The sequence below is a fragment of the Dreissena polymorpha genome, chromosome 10, assembly GCF_020536995.1.
Source record: "Dreissena polymorpha isolate Duluth1 chromosome 10, UMN_Dpol_1.0, whole genome shotgun sequence".
Lineage (NCBI taxonomy): Eukaryota > Metazoa > Mollusca > Bivalvia > Myida > Dreissenidae > Dreissena > Dreissena polymorpha.
In genome coordinates, this window is record NC_068364.1 from 22,044,532 (window position 1) to 22,065,051 (window position 20,520).

Genomic DNA, 20,520 nt, shown 5'->3' on the forward strand with positions numbered 1-20,520 from the left:
AGATCCGGGTTGGTATTCACTGAGCTTCTTGGGAAAAATTGTAAATTGTATTCATCACTGTAGCAATGTTGACTTGTTTCAAACATACAAATGTTAAAGTATCGAAAAATAACACATCCAGGAATTTTTTTTAATTAAAGGAATTTCCTCAATTTGTGTAGTCAATAAGCCATAATTTGTCTGCATTTCATTGTCAAGCAAAACCATTCTTTCGACTGATGCCTTGTCTAAACCTCAGGTGATGTAATACACTTCATAATAGTATCTTTGGTCTTTTCTTGGCCATGTGTTCATATTTTTACCTGCCACTTATGAGCAGATTTACTAATTACTGAGTAAAATTCAACTTTGGCTGAATAGCAGCGGTAAATATGTTTACAAAATGAGACTTTTCAGTTATTTTCTATTTTTTTCCCCTCCTCCAAACCAACAGTTTAAGGAAAAGATAATTTCTTTAAAAGAAACTTGCTTTGAGAGTGCCTTTATGTTGAGAATGTTAAATTACTGTCAAAATAAACCACTTCACTATTACCAGACAAATTGCTAATGTTTCAAACACTTATATTTCTTACCGCTTCTTGTTCAGGTACTATGGACCCGAGCTTGAAGTGTGGTCACTAGGGGTAACACTTTACACGCTGGTTTTTGGAGAGAACCCATTCTTTGACGTGGAGGAGACGATAAAGTGCACCTTGAAGCCACCTTTTGTTGTTTCTAGCGGTAAGATGGTGTAGAATATTGTAGCATTGGTCGGAGTTGTATTGAATATGTTTTGTATTTGAAATAACTTAAAATGTACAAAGTTTGATAATTAGATCGTTGTGATTCCCCATGTGTTTAAATAAAATTGGGTATTAGAACACGTTTAACTTTTGTTTTATATACCATTGCTTTGCTTTAGGTATATTTTTTAGTTAATAACCAATTTCTCATTTCTGCAGTCTGATGGCAGGTATGTATGTTAGTCTTGTATAAAGTTACTTTATAACCACAGACTTTGTATCATTTTTAAAAGATGAACTTTAACTTGAAATTGCAATAATAATCTCTAGATATCTTCTACTTCTACAACAGGTTAAAACTTATGAATCATCTGTCTTAATAACACAGTTTTACTACCTTATGAACGCTGTCAATTAAAATGGATATGTAGAAACAATAGTTTTAAATACAAAAGTTGACTTAAGGCTGTAAAATAGGATTTGTAGACATTTACAAGATATTTCCCCAGTCAGTTTAGTTTGAATAGTAAAACTAGTAGACCATCCTTAAAAAATGTATTGTTTTGTTTACCGGTATGTAGACTTGACCCTTTTGAATTCAAGTTTGACACTTTCTGTAATCTGTTATCTTATTAGAAATATTTAGAAAGCATAACCTAATGTCTGACCAAAGTCTATTCAATATGATTGGAAAACATTACTTACTATTAACTACTCAGTTAAGGAACTGGTATGAATTGTAATAATCTAATACATGAAAGGTCATCATGGCGTAGCGGATACGGTGTAATCCTTGCCACTGGGAGGGTTCGATCGCCACTGTGGGAGCGTTCATAAGATCTCCCCAATAGACACCAAGTACTGGTTCTAGTCCCTGGAAATAGACTCGAGAGCTGAAATAAATAGGTTTAAACTATAATCTGAAACCATTTCAGAAATTCACTTCCATCTATTCCCAGTCAGTTGCTCATATGAGTTTTGTTCTGGGAAAACTGGTTTTAATGTGATTGCCTAAGTCCGCACAGGCTAATCTGGGACAATACTTTTATGTAGTTTTTCATTTAAAGAAGATGTTTTCTAAACTAAAATTCAGTTTAGACAGTTGTTTAAGCCTCGTTCTAAACTAACTGGGCTAAATTTATGTGCATTTAGTGACGTTCTCGATTAGCCTGTGAGTACTGCACAGGCTAATCGAGAACGTCACTTAATGCACATAAATTTAGCCCAGTAATTTTAGAACGAGGCTTATACAACTGTTTTCAGAGCTAATGATGTTGCTGTGCTGGTTACTGCATCCTGACCCTAAGAAAAGAGCCACAGTTCCCAGCCTCGAGCGCAACCACTGGGTCCAGCAGAAAGTTGACATCAGCAGATACCGATGGGAGGAAGTGTTACCTAATAGTGGTATGAAAGTCATTGAAAATCAATACTGTAAAATCATAATTATTTGTGCAACATTAAGTTTGCTTGATTGAATCGGAAGAGCGATCCTTGAATTTAACTCAGAAACATAGGAATTTGATTGCTGTAAATCCTGCGAAGCCACGAAGGTATGTGTCTACAAAAGTATTTTTGAAAAACCACGGAATTTTGTGCTGATGAATATAAATGATTTTACAGTATTATTTATTTTACAAAAAAGTTGTAGGGGCTTTTATGGAGTTGGATACGTTATGGCATGATGGTTGGTTTGTTTGTGTGTTTATTTTTTGTGTCTTTTGCTAATTTTCTTTGAAACCTTTCTTCTTTGAATGACTGACAGTCTGCCATCTTTGATATCAGTTTGTTCTGTATAATATTTTGATTCAGATAACACTCAATGGAATAGTAGTGTGTGAGATCATTCTGGTATTGATTAGTTTTATACTGGTCACCATTGAAATGCTTGAGGAAAAGTTTTATCTGAAAAAGGACAAAATTATGCGTTAACTGATCTTGTTGCCTTCACCGTATTCACAATGGCCAATATGAAAATCCTTGAGATAATTTTTTATTAAACTCTGATGTAAGAAAAAAGGACTTGTTGTTGGGAAATGGTGATAACCATTTAGCAAGTGGAACTCCAGGGGTACTGCGAAAAAAATTCACTTTGAATGCAACAAATATCCTCTAATTTTTACAATTTTGAGGAGGAAATAGGCATCTGAGTTCAGCATTTATTGCAGGAAGTTATAGTGCACAATTAAGCTCTTACAATGTAGTTAGAGAAATATTTTCATGTGTTGAAAATGCAAAAAAATAAGCATAAACAATCTCTAAACAATTGGTTAACAATGATTTTTTTGTGTTTTGTGTGTGTATCAGTTTGAAGATATACTTACACGCATGCATGCAGCTGGATTATGTTTGGATCCTGATTGTGTCTCATCACTTCTTTCTTACCTTACCTACTAGAGTCACAACAATTGGACCAAATTTATCACAATTTTGCATTTTCCAAACCATTTCAGAGTTCCATGGTAACACGGCCTCTGACAACCGGCCTGACTCCCCGGGTGCAACCCCTGGTAACCATGAAGACGAATCCCTGGATGACCTCAAGTGTAACCTCATCAGCAAACTCAACTTGGAATAAGGATTTACTAAAACTGTTAACAGCAGGGGTGTGATTTTTACTCCTTTCACCTGATTGCCTCCCTTTCAATGTCAAACTTGTTTTACTGATAGTTGTTGGGCCTTATTCTTTTTTACAAATGAAGAGTTGAGTTGAACCCAGTAAGGTGGGTAAGGCATTTCTCTCACCTGAGGCAGTTCTTAACCCATTCCGACTCAAAAGCAAAGTGAAAATGTGCAAACAGCATAAAACCAGAACAACCTGTGAGTAACTTGCAGTCTGTTCAGCTTTTATGCTGTTTGCTGCTCATCAGTTTCTAATGGTTGGAACTGAAACCTTTAAAATTTGGATCTAGTAAGAAAGAGTTTTAATAAAATGTAACTTTCTGAGGGACTACAAATGCGTAAAAATACGTATCTAAGTGGTAAATGGTTAACCTGACACCCCTGAAGACTATTCTATAACTGTTACGTGGCAGACATGCAAAATGGTTGAATACACAGTTGGATACGGGGTGGGGTAACATGCACAATATTATGGTTATTTGACAAACGACGTTTTAGTACTGCAAATTTTGGTATGAAATATCACTGGCAATACTCTGTATGGCAGCCATGCAATGGCCCTGCATTGAGGACAGTTAATGCCTTAATTTTTAAACTTTTCTGAATATTTATAAGATGCCAACAATATTTGTCATAAAATATTTTACTTGAATTATTTGAATGATTGTAAATTGATTGCAATTAGTTTTAAAGGAACATTTGAATGAACTTAATATTTTGCGCCAGTAGCCTCTAAGGTTCAATTTTATACCTGATTGACTTTTGGCATTTGATAATAATTCAACATTTTTATGTTGCAAGTCTGACTGTATTTGAGTAAATTGCGCAATATATTACATGTGTTTTATGATATGACATCATCCTTTCTCAGGACCTTGAAATAATTGTGTCCAAATACTGAAGACAAAGCAACTTACTGGTTGTGATCATATAACATTCATGGTGTATGGGTTTCTATGAGTCACATTCATTTGTAACAACCATTCGGTATCTTCTAGACACTTCCTGTTTACAGGTAAATTTTTATTTCGCTGTTTGGTTTAGATGTGTGCTACTTGGTAAACATACCTCCAAAACTATGCATTTATCTATTTGTTCTGAAAAATATGTTGGAAATATGTTTGAGTTTGTCACATGTTTTGATTTGAATACCCAACAGTTTGTCGATGGGAACACTGTGGGTCACACTCTGCTTTGGATTTGGCTTTATGTATTGTCACAGCCTACTGTCTAATACTCTTACTCTTAATGCTCTTATGAAAGTTAAATAATTATATGCCTTAATATATGTACATAATAGTATTCATGGTAAACATCTGGTATTCTTGATATTAAAACGTTGCTCGGGTATTCTGGATATGAAAATGAGGCTCTGGTATTCGGGAAATGAAAATGGGGCTCAGGTATTCGGGATATGAAAATGGGGCTCAGGTATTCTGGATATGAAAATGGGGCTCGGGTATTCTGGATATGAAAATGAGGCTCTGGTATTGGGGATATGAAAAAGGGGCTCGGGTATTCTGGATATGAAAATGGGGCTCAGGTATTCTGGATATGAAAATTAGGCTTGATCTGAGGAAACCAAGCTTAATTAATGTGCTTACAGTGTCATGCCAGATTAACCCGTGCAGTCCGCACAGACCTATGAAGGGCGACACTACGCTGTTGTGGTATTTTTCATTTAAAGGAAGTATCTTCTTAGCAAAATACAGTAAAGGCAGAAAGTGTTGTCCCTGATAAATGTGTTAGGACTGCACTGGCTAAACTGAGACAAAACTTTGCAAACATGTATGAAACCCGGTTTTACCAGAGGGAGACTTAAAAGTCAGGGGCCATGTGTGGGGCAGGGGCCATGTGTGGGGCAGGGGCCATGTGCTATGTTGTATTTTTGTTTGAGTGGATTTTAGTCTTGTGATGTGCAATATGTACAATATGCCGTGCTCTATGAAAAGGGAGTTTATTGCATGTGCGTAAAGTGTCGTTCCAGATTAGTCTGTGCAGTCTGCACAGGCTATTCAGGGACAACTCTATCCACTTGTATGATATTTTTTGTTTAAGGAAAGTCTCTTCTTAGCAAAAATCTAGTTTAGGCGGAAAGTGTTGTCCCTGATTAGCCTGTGTGAACTGCACAGGCTAATCTGTGATGACACTCTACGCACATGAATTAAACACCTTTTTTCACAGAGTGCGGCCCAAATGAATGGATAGACTGAGGTAATGTTGATATGCTTAATTCTTGCTTAAGGTCATATTCTATATCTTATTGGATTTTTTGTATTTGAACAAACTGGTTTTAATGTTGTATAGCCTTTTTATTTTAATTTATTCTTTTTTCTCATTTTTCTGGCCTAAAACATAAAAATTGACAGTGTTTGAAATGGCAATTGAGGAGCAAATGTATATAGTTTCAGTTTTTGTAGACACGCTACTGGTAGATATTAATTGTAAATAGAATATTTAGTATATTTTTTGTCTATGTCTTTGTTATTTAATACTATGTACATAGTGTACATTGTTTGTATATGTTGTGAAGAATATAGTGTTATTTTTATTAATTTTTAAGATGGTTTTGGTTGTGTACTTGTAAAGCATAGCTATTGTTTCGTGATGTTTTAAATTTATAGCCAGCTTGAAGATTTGGTTTTAAAACATTGTTTTGTGCAAAGTAAAGTCATGATTGATAGAGTTGTGATTTTCTAACCTACAACAGTTATATTCTTTGTTATCTCATGTATACATAGATTCATGCGGCCTAGTGCATATTCAGTTTTCTTACATTTAAAATGTTTCAATACAAACCAGTAGTCAAAGTTAACAAAATGTAATTAGCAAAACAGGTTTCCAGTTTATTCCAATAAAACTTTACATGTTTTCATTACTATCATAGGCTACATGCAACTAAAAAGCTAATGGGGGACCATCATTTATTAACCGATTTATAATTCACACATACACCAATATTTACATGCTTTATGTACTTTTTGCTGTAAAAAAAAACTAAAAAAAAAATAAATTGTTGATTTTGATATAAGGTATAATTTAATTACGCTTATTTGAGAAGCTTGGAAAAGTCCTGGAGAGCTGAAGTTTTAATTTTGTTGTTTTTATAATCTTTAAAAATTTGCCAACAGTGTTATTTTTATTTTAAATATTTTTTTTTACCTTGTATTTGTTTTCCAGAAATATAAATAAATGTTGTGTATTTAGTGTTTTATGATATTTAAGCAATGTCATTTTAATGTTTACCTGTTTTCAATTATTAAAATTCTGACTAGTGAGATTAGCTTATTTTGTGCTTGAGTAAAGTTAACATTCCATTCAAAGATGATGATATATGTTTGTGTCAAATGAGGCAACAGTTACAACAGAATATCAATATTTTGTATGGTGTCTTTTTAGCTCATCTATTTTTTGAAAAAAAAATTATGAGCTATTGTCATCACCTTTGCGTCGGCGTTGGCGTCGGCGTCCGGTTAAGTTTTGCGTTTAGGTCCACTTTTCTCAGAAAGTATCGATGCTATTGCATTCAAACTTGGTACACTTACTTACTATCATGAGGGAACTGGGCAGGCAAAGTTAGATAACTCTGGCGTGCATTTTGACAAAAATATTATGTGCCCTTTTTATACTTAGAAAATTGAAAATTTTGGTTAAGTTTTGTGTTTAGGTCCATTTTATTCCTTAAGTATCAAAGCTATTGCTTTCATACTTGCAACACTTACTATCATAAGGGGACTGTGCAGGCAAAGTGATGTAACTCTGACTGGCATTTTGACAGAATTATTGCCCTTTTTATACTTAATAAATTGAAAATTTGGTTAAGTTTTATGTTTAGGTCCACTTTATTCCTACAGTATCAAAGCTATTGCTTTCATACTTGCAACACTTATTAACTATCATAAGGGGACTGTGCATGCAAAGTTATGTAACTCTGACTGGCATTTGGACGGAATTATGGGCCCTTTATACTTAGAAAATTGAAAATTTGGTTAAGTTTTGTGTTTTGGTCCACTTTACCCCTAAAGTATCATAGATATTGCTTTCATACTTGGAACACTCGCAAACTATCATAAGGGTACAGTAAAAGGACAAGTTGCATAACTCTGGTTGTCATTTTTCACGGAATTATGGCCCTTTTTTGACTTAGTAACTTTGAATATATTGTTAAATTTTGTGTTTCGATCCACTTTACTTCTAAAGTATCAAGGCTATTGCTTTCAAACTTCAAATACTTTCATGCTATCATGAGGTTACTGTACCTGGCAAGTTGAATTTTACCTTGACCTTTGAATGACCTTGACTCTCAAGGTCAAATTATTAAATTTTGCTAAAATTGCCATAACTTCTTTATTTATGATTAGATTTGATTGATTGACAAAACTACTCTTACCTGACATACCACAATAGACTCCACCCAAACCATTCCCGTGCTCTGCCCCCCTCCCCCCCCCCTATTTTTTTTTTTAAGATCATCTCACAAATGACCACCACCCCCTCACACTTTTCCCCCCCACCCCCACCCCACCAATTTAAAAAAAAAAAAAACACAAATATTTATTTTTATTATTTTATTTTTGAAATACCGTCCAACTGTTGCACCCAAAAATCCCCTCCGTCCCCCCCCCCGATTTTTTTTTTTGCATTTTTTTCCCCGCATTTTTGGAAGATAATGTAATAAATGTCCACATACCCACACTATACACCCCTCTTCACTCCACCCGTCCCTCCTTTGGGATTGAAATTGAGAGTCCCTTCACCTTCTGCTGAATTTCTAAAATTAGCATTTTCTTCGAATTGTTTTCAAAGAATACTATCAGAATAGCAAACAGTTTGGATCCTGATGAGACGCCACATTTTGTGGCGTCTCATCTGGATCCAAACTGTTTGCAAAGGCCTTCAAAATTTGGTTCCAGCACTGAAAGAGTTAATATGAAACCAGTCTGCCTGTGAATTGTTCCTTCTCACAGAAACTTACTGCCAGCTTCACACTTCATTAAATTCAAACTTGAAATTGAGAGTCCCTTCACCTTTAAAAAGAAAATAGATGAGCGATCTGCACCCGCAAGGCGGTGCTCTTGTTTAAAGCTTACTGTAGTGTTATGTATAGAGTTTTGTAACTTACCTAGAGCTGCTAGTATCATAACCTGGATCTGGCTTTAACAGGTACTTCGTTATATGACTATATCTATGCTGCATTTAATAAAAAAATGAAGCTATGTTGATGTTTTGTTTTTCGTGTCTCATTGCACATAAACATAAATCCAACTGATTCCACTATTTACAAACCAACTGAATCATTATGAATTGTTTCTCCGGATGACAAAAAGGTACCGGGGTTTATTAATAGTTTTAAGTGACAAAGTAATTTATTTTGGAATTTACACAACTCTTATCTGACTATCTTGATTCAAAATAAATTAGATTTTGCCATAGTGTTACAGTTGTTGGGGTCCACAATATTCGTCACTGTGCTGTCTTCTCAGACTTTTAACCCTTTGCATGCTGGGTAATTTTTCGTCTGCTAAAATGTCGTCTGCTGAATTTCTAAAATTAGCATTTTCTTCAAAAAAAATTCAAAGAATACTATCAGAATAGCAAACAGTTTGGATCCTGATGAGACGCCACATTTTGTGGCGTCTCATCTGGATCCAAACTGTTTGCAAAGGCCTTCAAAATTTGGTTCCAGCACTGAAAGAGTTAATATGAAACCAGTCTGCCTGTGAATTGTTCCTTCTCACAGAAACTTACTGCCAGTTTCACTCTTCATTAAATTCAAACTTATGTCATGTTTGCGGGACTTTTTTGCGGACAGAGACTTTGCCGGAGTATAATGATTAATTTTGGGTTTGTGTGCGCTCTAACATGTAGTCGTTTACTCAGCGCGTCTGTACAACCTTTGCCTGTTAGTACGCAATTAAAAGTGTGTTATGGTCAATACCGGTGGGCTCAGTGGGGAAGCAATATACCTATATACCTATTAGGGAACCTGCTTTTGATCAAATTGCGTTTTGTCCCAGAAATGATCATTGTTTAATATGCTATTTTGGTTTTGCCTTCGTACTAGAAGTATGTAAAAGCATTTCAGAAAACAGGTGTTCATTATTGTAAAAACTTGAACATTCCTGATTTTTATTATTATTATTATAAGAGAAGTTTAAAACTAGAATTGCAAATGAATTTATGAAAATTGATAGGTTTATTTTTGAAATAGAGTAAAAATAACAAATCTGCCGAAAGAGAGTTTGATGCTTTACTGCTTGGAATTTTGTGATTCATGCATATAAGTAGAAAAAACAAGCAAACAAGAGTACAGCAAAATTCACAAAAGTTATGACTTTATTCAGCATACATATGATATGGTCATATCATCTGCCAAACAAAATTGTCATTTATTACAAATCAACTTTTTTTACAACTCTTGTTTGGGAAAATACTTATATGGGTCATCAGTGTTATTTTTTGTTTTGGCCATTGAACAACATGCCAATTTAAGTATTAGTATAAATTCAAAAAAAGGCAATAACACATTGAGTAAATTAGTAAGAAATCTGTCTGTGCAAATAATACTGATTTAACTTGACTGTGAATACATAAAAAACATAATGCTTTTATTGGGGCGGGGGCATGAATTTATGAAAAAACAACAATAGAATGTTACAATTTAATAAATAAAACATATATTATTATCAAATTCCCATACCTAGATTGTGTTCACACTTACACAACTGTTGTATAATATATAACTTAAAAAGAAGAAGACCAAAAATATAGGTCACCAGGTGTGTTTGTCCACAAGGGCAATTTAACTGCATAATGTAAAATACAATTTAAAGTCAAAACAATGTATGTGGTAAAGTTCTGAACAAATTATGATACATAATGCTGTATGCCAAAGCAAAAGTAGGCTTAGATTTGAATTAAAACATAAATAATGTGTTTCTAGACCAATAAAAGTAAGTTAATACAGCATCCAAAAGAAGATGTATAATATATATTTAAATGAGCATTTCAATGGTATTAATTATAATTCTTGACATCACTAAACCAATTAATTGCTGTACGCAGTTGCAAAAGTAGATTTAAATTTAAAATGAAAATCACAATAATTAATAATGTGTATCGAAATCAATAAAAGTAGTTAGTATCCACCTAAAATAAGATGTATATAATAAACTTAAATGGGCTTATCAGCAGTATTAATTGTAATTCTCTACGTGACTAGACCAATAACAGCCTTCCATTCTTATGCATAAGCAATCCTGTATCTAATGCACATATTATCAGAATTGGTATGAAAATGTATATGCAAAACAAGTATATACACACAAAACAATAATTATTGTTTTATTATAAATAGCTATAAGATTTAGAAAGATATTTATAAGGTCTAAATGTAGCATCTCCATATATATCTACATATATACAAATACATATGTACATATATATGCACATATACACACCTACACATATACGTACATATAAACATATTCACACATATACAATGTACATGTATACGATTTTTTTAATCGTACTTTTAAGGCAAGAAATGTGATTTAGTTGCTGGAGCAACAAATAACCAAAACAGCCTGCAATTAAATCCCATTATGTTCAAATTTTATGCTGTTTGGTGCTTATCAGTATCTCAGAGTTGGAAATGAAGCCTTTAAATCTTGAATCTAGTAAATAAACGTCTTTATTTAATTTGATTTTTTTAGGGAGTAAAAAAGCGTCAAAAACATATCTTAGCGGTAAAGGATCAAGACTAACATGAATCTAAAATATGTCAGTTTTCATGACGATCAGGCTATTCTTGCTTCTGTCGACCCTTAAACTCATCCATCAGATTGTGGGCCCCTAAGTAGGCACTGAGGTGGTAGCCGGGCTCAGCTGGTATGATCCTGCAACAATAACTGTGTGTGTATCAAAGTTTTTGAGGTCCTTCCATGTCTGAGGCTCCATAAAGTGTGGACACATAGTGTGGGCCCGTAGTATGGACCCATAGTGTGTTCCAGCACTCTCACATAATTAACTATTTGAATCAAGTTGGGACTAATTTGAATTATAGCTGCAATTTCCATCCATACTTTTTTTCCTGGAAGATAGTTTTAATTCGCTTTGGTCTTGTGTTGTAGGGGAAAGCCGGGGTACCTGGCATGGTTACCACCAACCATACTCACATGCTTCAGGGAACCGTGATTGAACTCAGGTCACTTAAGTGAGAAGCCTATGTCCCTACCACTGCACTTACTGGACAGCCATTTGCAACAATCACTGTAATCAGTATCACAATATCTTTTGTAAACACATCTTATTCACAGGTACAAACAATGCTGACCTATTTCTTAAGGACCATGACCTTGACCTATATTCACCAACCAAATCTTAGACTTCAGAATGAAACTAGAGAATATTTGTACACTTGTAATGTTCACAAATTGCACAGCAGTTCAATGTGACAACTACGTAAGCATTATACACAGCCATTATACATCTAAGAATGGGTTAGTGATTACGGACCCAGCGCTCAATTACCGGTTCAAGAACCTGCTCATCACTTTCATCCTTAACTTTCTTCCTTGGTCAATATACTGATCATTTATAATAAAATTCGCCTGATTGTCTGATAATTACAGTTGATATGGTCTGTGATTTTAAATTGGTTAAATTTTGGTGTTTTCATCTCATATACACTTATATTTGTTAATGCAGCATAAACATACTTAAACAATATCCTGAAGAGAGAAAAATAATGCATTTGAATATCAACAGTCGAATTCGCCAGCATGTATATCACGCATGTATGATGTGAACCTAGTTTAGTTTTAGTACAGATTCGTTCATACAACACAATTTTGTTTTACTGATCATTTTAATGTTCTGCAACAATATCTATTCATACAACACACAAAAACACTAACTCTGATTCTTATAAAAAGACAGTTCCGCTTGGCTTAGAGGACTGGGGCAGTCATGTAAAATATAGAATACTAGTATAATGTATATTTTTTATAAACAACTGGAAGCAAGATTAGTTGCAGATAATTGGTCAGTTACCACATTTTAACTAACTCTTTTGACCTGTTAATTCTTTTCAGCTCAATTCAACAGTGAGCAAGAAATCGTCGGAGATGGGTGATACTCCCCAAAGTTTTTTTATCACAATATTGCACTATATATTCAGATAAAAGGAAACGCCTTGAGGGGCATAACTTTGGACAAAATACGATGGATGGTTTAGCAACTTAAAAATTTCAAAGGGCCCTAACTCTCTAAATAAATCATCTAACCAGAACCCATAACATAACAATAACATGCACATCTCCTCAAGGTAGTTAACTTACCATAAAGCTTAATGGAGTTCCAGTCAGTAGTTGGGGAGAAATAGCCCGGACAAGAATTGCACTATATGTACAGTTTATAGAAAATTTCAAAGGGCCATAACTCTGTGAAAAATCATCCGACCATAACCGGCTGATAATTTGCACATCTCCTGTTGGTAGTGAAGCTTCCCATAAAGTTTCATTGCATTCCGGTAATAAGTTGCTGAGAAATAACTCGGACAAGAATTGCATTATATGAACAATGGAAAATTTAAAATGGCCATAACTCTGTGAAAAATCATCCCATTAGAACTGGCTGATTATATGCACCTCTCCTCTTGGTATTGAAGCTTCCCATAAAGTTTCATTGAATTCAAGTCATTAGTTGCTGAGAAATAGCCTGCACAAGAATTGCACTATATGTACAGTGAATGGAAAATTTCAAAGGGCCATAACTCTGTGAAAAATCATTCGATGAGAACCGGATGATAATATGCATATCTCCTCTTGGTAGTGAAGCTTCCCATAAAGTTTCATGGAATTCCAGTCATTAGTTGCTGAGAAATAGACTGGACAAAAATTGTGCACAGACGGACACACGCACGGACAGACAAAGCCGTGACTATATGCTCCCCCCCCCCCCGAAAAAAATTTAAGGGAGCATAAAAATGCCCATAATTTCACTTTAAGTAATGATTCTGTGATATGTGATGCACCACATTCATATTGCGCGAGATTGTAAGGTCAGTTAGTAGATAAGAGTACATAGATTTAAATGCAAAAATAATGCTGGCAATACATGTTTCACCATGAAATCAGTCAAAACAAAATATAAAATAAGAGTGCCATTGTCATATGGATAAGTCTATCAGTAAACAAAATAAAATCAGATAAAGATTGGGTAAAGTCTGAATTGATTGATTTAAGCTTTGATCCTAAATTTTGACATTTTTCTTCAATCAAGTGATTTATTTATTTATTGGGGCTTCTAAGTCTGCTTGAAACTACTGCCGAGATACTTCAACCTCCTTAAGACGTAATGTTTTGACCTTTGACCTTGATTTCTCATGTTAACCTTAGACCTAGTGACCTGGGTTGCCCATCTCATCATGCTGATCCTTTTGCCCAGTTTTTTTGCACATCCATCCATGGTGGACAAAGCTATGCTCAGGGTAAAGTGTTAAGTACTTGTTCATTTCCATAATTTATTCTTTTACTATACATTGTTACCTTGACCTTTCAAATGACCGTCTTTTTTGCATTGAAAACTAAGTCCCATCATAAGAATCAATTTTTTAAAGTAAATTGAAAATATTTAAGGGTTACCTTTGACCTTTATATTGTGTCCTTAACCTTGGACCAAGAAACCTGATTCTTGTGAGAGAAACTTTGTCACATAATACTAAATATTTATGCCAATTAAAATTCATAAATGCTTTCGACAATGTGTCGAATTCAAGTTTCCTTAATTTGAACTTTGATTTGAATTGAAACCTTGACCTTGGACTTCGGAACCTGGTTCTTGGGCATGACAATCTGTCCTATCATGCTGATCACTAATAGCAAGTACCGTAATATGAAAATCCATCTATGCACTTGAAAATACCTAAATTGTGACCTTGACCCTATACCTCAAGAGTTGGCTTTTGTGTGCCATACTCTGTGTTTTCATGCTGATCACTTATGGCAAATTATATGGTAATCCATCTATGTGATGAGAAACAGCCAACTTACACCTCTGACCTTGAAATGTGACCTTTGACATAGGGTTCTTGGTTCTTGTGTGCGCCGTTACGTCTGATTATGCATATCACTTATGCAAAGATGTTTGAACATCCATCCATGCTGAATAGAGCTATGCTTCTGACAAATGTATTCTGCCTCATTTTTTAAACGTGCAATTATAAAAATAGGAAACTAGAGATTTATTGACATGTGACTAATATCCCTCAAAGCTTTGTCAGCAATGTTTAAGGATTTTATTTTATTGATTGAGAAATGAAGAAGTTTCTGGTCACACAAACTTTAAAGTGTGCAGACCAAATCAGCCTCATTATGGGATAACTGGGCTCAATGCATGTGCATAAAGTGTCATCCCAAATTAGCCACTGCAGTCTGCACAGGCCAACCTGGGATGACACTTTCTGCTTGATGCATTTTTTTGTTTAAAAGAAAGTCTCATCTTAGAGGAAATCCATTGAAAATGAAGTGTTTTCCCCGATTAGCCTGTGCAAGTTGCACAGGCTTATATTTGGCAACACTTTACACACATGCATCAAGCCAATGTTTCCCAGACGAAGGCTCATTTGAAAAACCTAAATTACTGTTAAAAAAATGCTTCCCATTGAGAAGCAATAAAGAAAGTGAGAAGATTCAAGACAAATCCTGATACCAATAAATTAAATTAATTCAGTAAATGATTCAGAGGTCAGGGGAAAGAATCTAAGTTTAAGTGAGTTTTAGTCATTGTTAATAAGGAAAAATACCAGTATTAACACCTGTTCTCATCTGATGCAGTATTTGACTTTCCCTGAAATGTATTATTATAACAATGGTAAAATAAGGCAGAAGGAATATTATGTACGACAAATATTTTCTATGTGTAGTGCTCCTACTTAAAATATAAGAATACTTTTACTGTCAATATTTCAATTAACTTTCTTCATTTTGGATTTATACTATGACCTTTGATCAAAGTCTAGAAGATTCCCAATTTTTTGCAAAGTTTTTAAAAAATTTCCTGGCAGTGATTTGTTGGCTTTTTTTCTCCATTTTTTGGCAACAATTGGAGACACCCTTCAACTGTTTGCAAATAAAATAGATGATATTTGTTTCTGTAATTATATTATCAAATTTAATTAATCAGTTTGATTAGTGATATTGATATTTGCTGGGCAACATTTAAATAAAAATATTTTTTAACTTCTTTTAATGCTGTCAGTTGCTTTTGGTTACATTTTAAACTACCGGTATGTTTAAATGGGAAATTGTACGTGAATACAATATTCATGAAATAAAACTAATGTCATCATTTGAAAAAATTTGAGTTTAGAATTGTTGACTGTCGATCAGTTTCATTAAGTGCATAATTCCAGAAGTGAGACTACATTTGTTTCAGTAAAACAGCAAAACAATCAGTAGTGTTCAGTTTTTATTCACTGCTTAAAACATACTGCTTAAAATAATTGAATTTTCCATGTACAATCAACAGGAATGCCGACACAAAATGGTACAGAGGGACGAACGAACAGCTATGCCGATCACTTTATGCACCCTACCTGGTTGCATAACAAGCAGCATAACGTTTGTAATTGTTAATTCAGGTCAATAAAAATGACTGCAAGTCTTAAATTATTACATTGAAAAGTGTAGGAGAACATCTGCAAACAAGTTTGTCAGGTCATAGTTGAAACAGGCATCATTTTTGTAATTTTTAACGAAGGATAATGAAAGTTACAATTTCATAAGAAACAATGGCTGAAGTTTGAAAGTTGTAGGTTGAAAAGTGTAGGATAATGCCTCTGGACAAGTTTATGTCTACCGACAGACAAACTATTCCAGTATAAAACAAGAGATGTGTTTGTCAGAAAAACAATGTCCCCTACTGCGCAGCTTTGATACATTTTTTTTATCTTTGATCTTGAAGGATGACCTTGACCTTTCACCACTAAAAATGTGCAGCTCCATAATAAACACATGCATGCCAAATATCAAGTTGCCATGTGAAGGGACATAGAACTTATGAGCATTTTTGAAACCTTGACGCGAAACCTAAACACACAGTGTGACGGACAGACGGACAGTCCAATCACTGTATGCCCTCCTTCGGGGGCATAAAAAGAGCAACAGAAATTTTACAAATAGATGCAACATTTTACGTCACATCGTTACTGTTAACAGAACAAATCATTAAGAAACAAATTGAATTACATAAATTGTTTTTCAAGAGACTTTTATTCCACAGGCATGATATAGTAAAACAAAGCGTAAAATGTTTGGACACTTTATGTAAAAAAATAACAAACGTAATCAATATTTTCTTCAACAATGATATCTAATTTTCAGACTAGCACTACCATATATATATTTTGTTGACTAGACATACTTACATTGTTTGCATGTCAATGAGTGTGAAGACATCCTTATATTTAACTCAAAACTCAAGATAGCCTCTTATTAAAAGTGCAATAAAGCAATTGCTTAATTTAATATTAAGTGGATCAATTATTTATTGGTATTAGTAAGAACGGTTGTTGAACAAAATATATTTTCTCATCAATTTTAAGACATTTTAGTTCTAAAAAAATGGCTTACACAAACAATAAAGTAATACATGCATATAAAATAAAATTTAACATTTATAACATTTATCCAGTTATGTTTTAAGGAATTATGCATTGGAGGAGAATTGAATTTGATTATGTTCTTGGCTTGTAAAAAGACTGTTAAAGACCCATGTGCAAAAATTTTTTTTAGTATTTTAATAAGGGCCTTATTTCAATCAAAATGAATTTAATAAATTAAACAAAATTAAAACAAGGCTATTGTCAAGCAATATGGTCCCCTACCGTCTCCACCTTTGTCAGAATATTTTTTGGTTGCCATAGCAACCACAATTTTTGAGGGAGGAACAAAATGAAATGACGTACATAATGTCCACATTGCCATCTATCCATGTTGCAAGTTTCATGAAAAAATATTAAGAACTTTTAAAGTTATCGCAGGATCCAGAAAACCACCATTTTCAGCAGTATTTCTAGTCTAGTTGTTGCCATAGCAGCCAGAATTTCTAAAGAAGGAACAAAATGAAATTACGTGCATAATGTCTATATTGCCATCTATCCATGTTCAAGTTTCATGAAAAAATATTTAGAACTTTTAAAGTTATCGCAGGATCCAGAAAAGTGTGAAAGACAGACTCACAGACAGACAGTCAGACACACAGAGCGCAAACCATAAGTCCCCTCCTGTGAAACCGGTAGGGGACGTGAAACCGGTAGGGGACAACAAGCTGAATAAAATGCTCACATCCCAGGGTTCTTAATTTATATCCGTCCATGCTCTGACATTAATCATTCAATGTAAATAACTACATGTGTTTAAAAATTGTAGCACGCTCTGAAATCAACCATTCAATTTATATGTGCTATGGTATATGTGTTTGAAAATTGTAGATGCCACAGGGTTGTCTATTAAGGAATGTAATATAATAGGGTGAGTTATTATTAACCTTAAGATTTCAGAGTATTTAACCATCCCATCATACCAGTCAATCACATTTTAAAATTAACCATTAACTGATGTTTTTAGAAGTGAACTTTATTATTAACCCTTTCCCTCTCAGAAATAAAGTGAAAATGGCTATGTGCAAACAGCATAAAACCAGAACAGTCTGTGAGTAACTAGCATTCCGTTAAGGTTTTATGCTGTTTGATGCTCATCAGTATCTAAAGGTTGGAATTGAAGCCTTTAAAACTTGAATATAGTAAGAAAAGTCTTTAATTATATTTAACTTTCTAAGTGAATACAATTTACAAATGCGTCAAAATAAGTTTCTAAGTGGTAAAGGGTCAAGTGTGATAATTAAAATGTTAATGGCTTAATACTTATTTGTTCACATGGTATATAAAATACTGCTTTAGTGTTGAATATTAAAATTGTATCATACGTCATGTTGAAGTACAAAGTCATTACATAGAAAAATAGTGTATGCAATATAAACATAAGAAACTACAAGCTTTAGCAATAGTTATTGTACACTTCATCTTATTTCCTGATATGCAACAAGAATCCCTGATAAAGATGATTTTCACAAACTGTAAATAATTGTTCAAGAGGCATATCAATGTCAGGATAATAAAATGTTTAGCAAGATATGTGTTTGTTAGAAACACTATGTCCCCTTCTGCGCCGCATTGAAGCTATATATTTGACCTTTGACCTTGAAGGATGACTTTTACCTTGACCTTTCACCACTCAAAATGTGCAGCTCCATGAGATACACGTGCATGCCAAATATGAAGTTGCTATCTTCAATATTGCAAAAGTTATGGCAAAATGTTAAAGTTGGAGCAAACAAACACACAAACCAACCAACCAACCAACTATCCAACAGACAGGGCAAAAACAATATGACATAAAAAGTCAGTGCATTTTTTTATGGAACTAATAACATTTTTTACTGTCTTGATTTTAATTTTAATAGATTCTTTAAAAAAAAATCATTCTGTAGATGGTAGATGCAAAAATGTGCAACATCAACTGTCCACATTGTCAATATTGTTCAAGAGCATAAAAGGGACAAAATACATATTTCACCAGAATTTGAAATTATAATTCCTGTAGACAAGACGCAAACAGCTTAAAAACCAATTTTCAAGTAGTCAATATGAGATTTGCCATCCTGCTAATCCTTTTTTAAAACTAATTTATTTGAGCTTGTTTGCATAGAAAGCCCAGGTCCATTTCCTGGATAAAATTGAAACGCTCTCAAGTCCATCTCCTGGTAGAATTAGTCCTTGATTTCTTTACAGAGATCAAAAGAACGCTCCAATGGTGGTGGGGATCGAACCAGTGACCATCCAATAGTTATAAGAATTAAGATGCTGTATTTGATATATACAGAAGTCTGTTGTTGGTTTGGAAAGCCCTTTTTTTAATCATTATACATCCATATAAGATAAATGTCACTGTCAATGGGAAGTTTGATGGCATTTGTGGATAATGTTCATAGTATGAAATACGATGAGGGATGAAAATAATCTTGCTGATGTTTATTTTTATGAAATGCCCCTAAAACATTCACACATACATTTATCTTCTTTTTTTGTTCATATATCATGGGTGAATAACATATCTAGCTTCGAAATCAAATAGCAGAGATCTAACAAAATAAATAATCAATGTTTACATAACAGGGCAGATAATTCTTTATGGTCCCCTAGTTTGCAAATTGCAAAGCAATAATGTAACAAAATGTTTAAATAAAATCACAACAATTATTTTTGCATAACATGGGATATCACACTGCCACTGAATATTTCAACCTTTACTTATAATCTCCCTTTAAAACAAATCCTTTTGTAGAAAGGGAAGTCACTCTGTCACTGGATATGTCAAACTATTGTCTCCCTTTAAATTCATCCATAAAATTGTTAACCCCCAGGTGGTCGCAAAGCAGTTGCAGACAGGTATGAGGCAACACTCTGAAAATATAACCACAAAAGAACTCCCATTTAGATTGAATATTTGAAGAAATGTCAAATACAATGAAAATTTGGGCAACTTATTCTATAACAGGCAGGCTGTCCAGCTAGCGCAGTGGTTGATACACACACTTCTAAATAAGGCGACCAGGTCTGATAAGTAAGTTAGGAAGGAGCGTTCAGACACTTCAGTGTGTTTCTTTGTTTAAATTCTTGTCCCGTAGGGGGACCCATTCCCAATGCAACACTATATATTTTTCCCAATTGGGACCTTGAAAATCCAAATAAGTTTCCAAAAAAAGATTTTTTTTTCTAAGTCTAAACATCTCCGAATCCAGCTCTATAGGTTGAACCTTAAAAAAATATGATGTTGAAATCACCTTTATTATCAATTTTAAAGTATTTGTAAGCATAAAATCATTATTTCCCAATTTTCGTCAAAAGGACCCCAACCCCAATCCAAAGGAGCCTAGCCCGATTCCCAAAATGGTGAAAAAACCTGCACTTACATAGTCCTCACATTAATGCCCAAAAGGACCTCAAACTTTACATGCACACACAATATCATGTCCCCACCTTTTTAAAGCAAGTATTTCCCTTGTTATCCAGTGACAGAGTGAATCCCTCTTCCTTCATCAAGTTAGGAGAAGATCA

The 20,520-nt window shown here is 34.0% G+C and overlaps 2 protein-coding genes across 19 annotated transcripts in view; one reads left to right on the plus strand and one right to left on the minus strand.

Annotated features, from left to right (window-relative positions):
- Positions 1–20,520, plus strand: part of LOC127847053 (uncharacterized) — a 164,039-nt gene that overhangs the window by 38,439 nt on the left and 105,080 nt on the right. For 4 of the 15 annotated variants that reach the window (XR_008033801.1, XR_008033806.1, XR_008033802.1 and 1 more), the window contains exons 17-19: positions 587–720; positions 1,986–2,126; positions 3,173–3,472. Coding sequence is in view for 6 of the 15 variants with exons in the window: in XM_052378599.1 (XP_052234559.1) it covers positions 587–720; positions 1,986–2,126; positions 3,173–3,297 (400 nt within the window). In the remaining 9 variants the exon portion in view is untranslated. Of the gene's footprint in view, positions 1–586; positions 721–1,985; positions 2,127–3,172; positions 7,782–20,520 lie in introns of those variants that run through there. The other 11 variants (XM_052378599.1, XM_052378603.1, XM_052378604.1 and 8 more) reach the window with 8 other exon arrangements.
- Positions 9,665–20,520, minus strand: part of LOC127847065 (epidermal retinol dehydrogenase 2-like) — a 261,377-nt gene continuing 250,521 nt past the window's right edge. For 3 of the 4 annotated variants that reach the window (XM_052378655.1, XM_052378653.1, XM_052378657.1), the window contains one exon: positions 9,665–11,239. In XM_052378655.1, the coding sequence (XP_052234615.1) occupies positions 11,146–11,239 (94 nt within the window). In that variant the 3' untranslated portion in view covers positions 9,665–11,145. Of the gene's footprint in view, positions 11,240–15,799; positions 19,867–20,520 lie in introns of those variants that run through there. The other variant, XM_052378654.1, reaches the window with a different exon arrangement.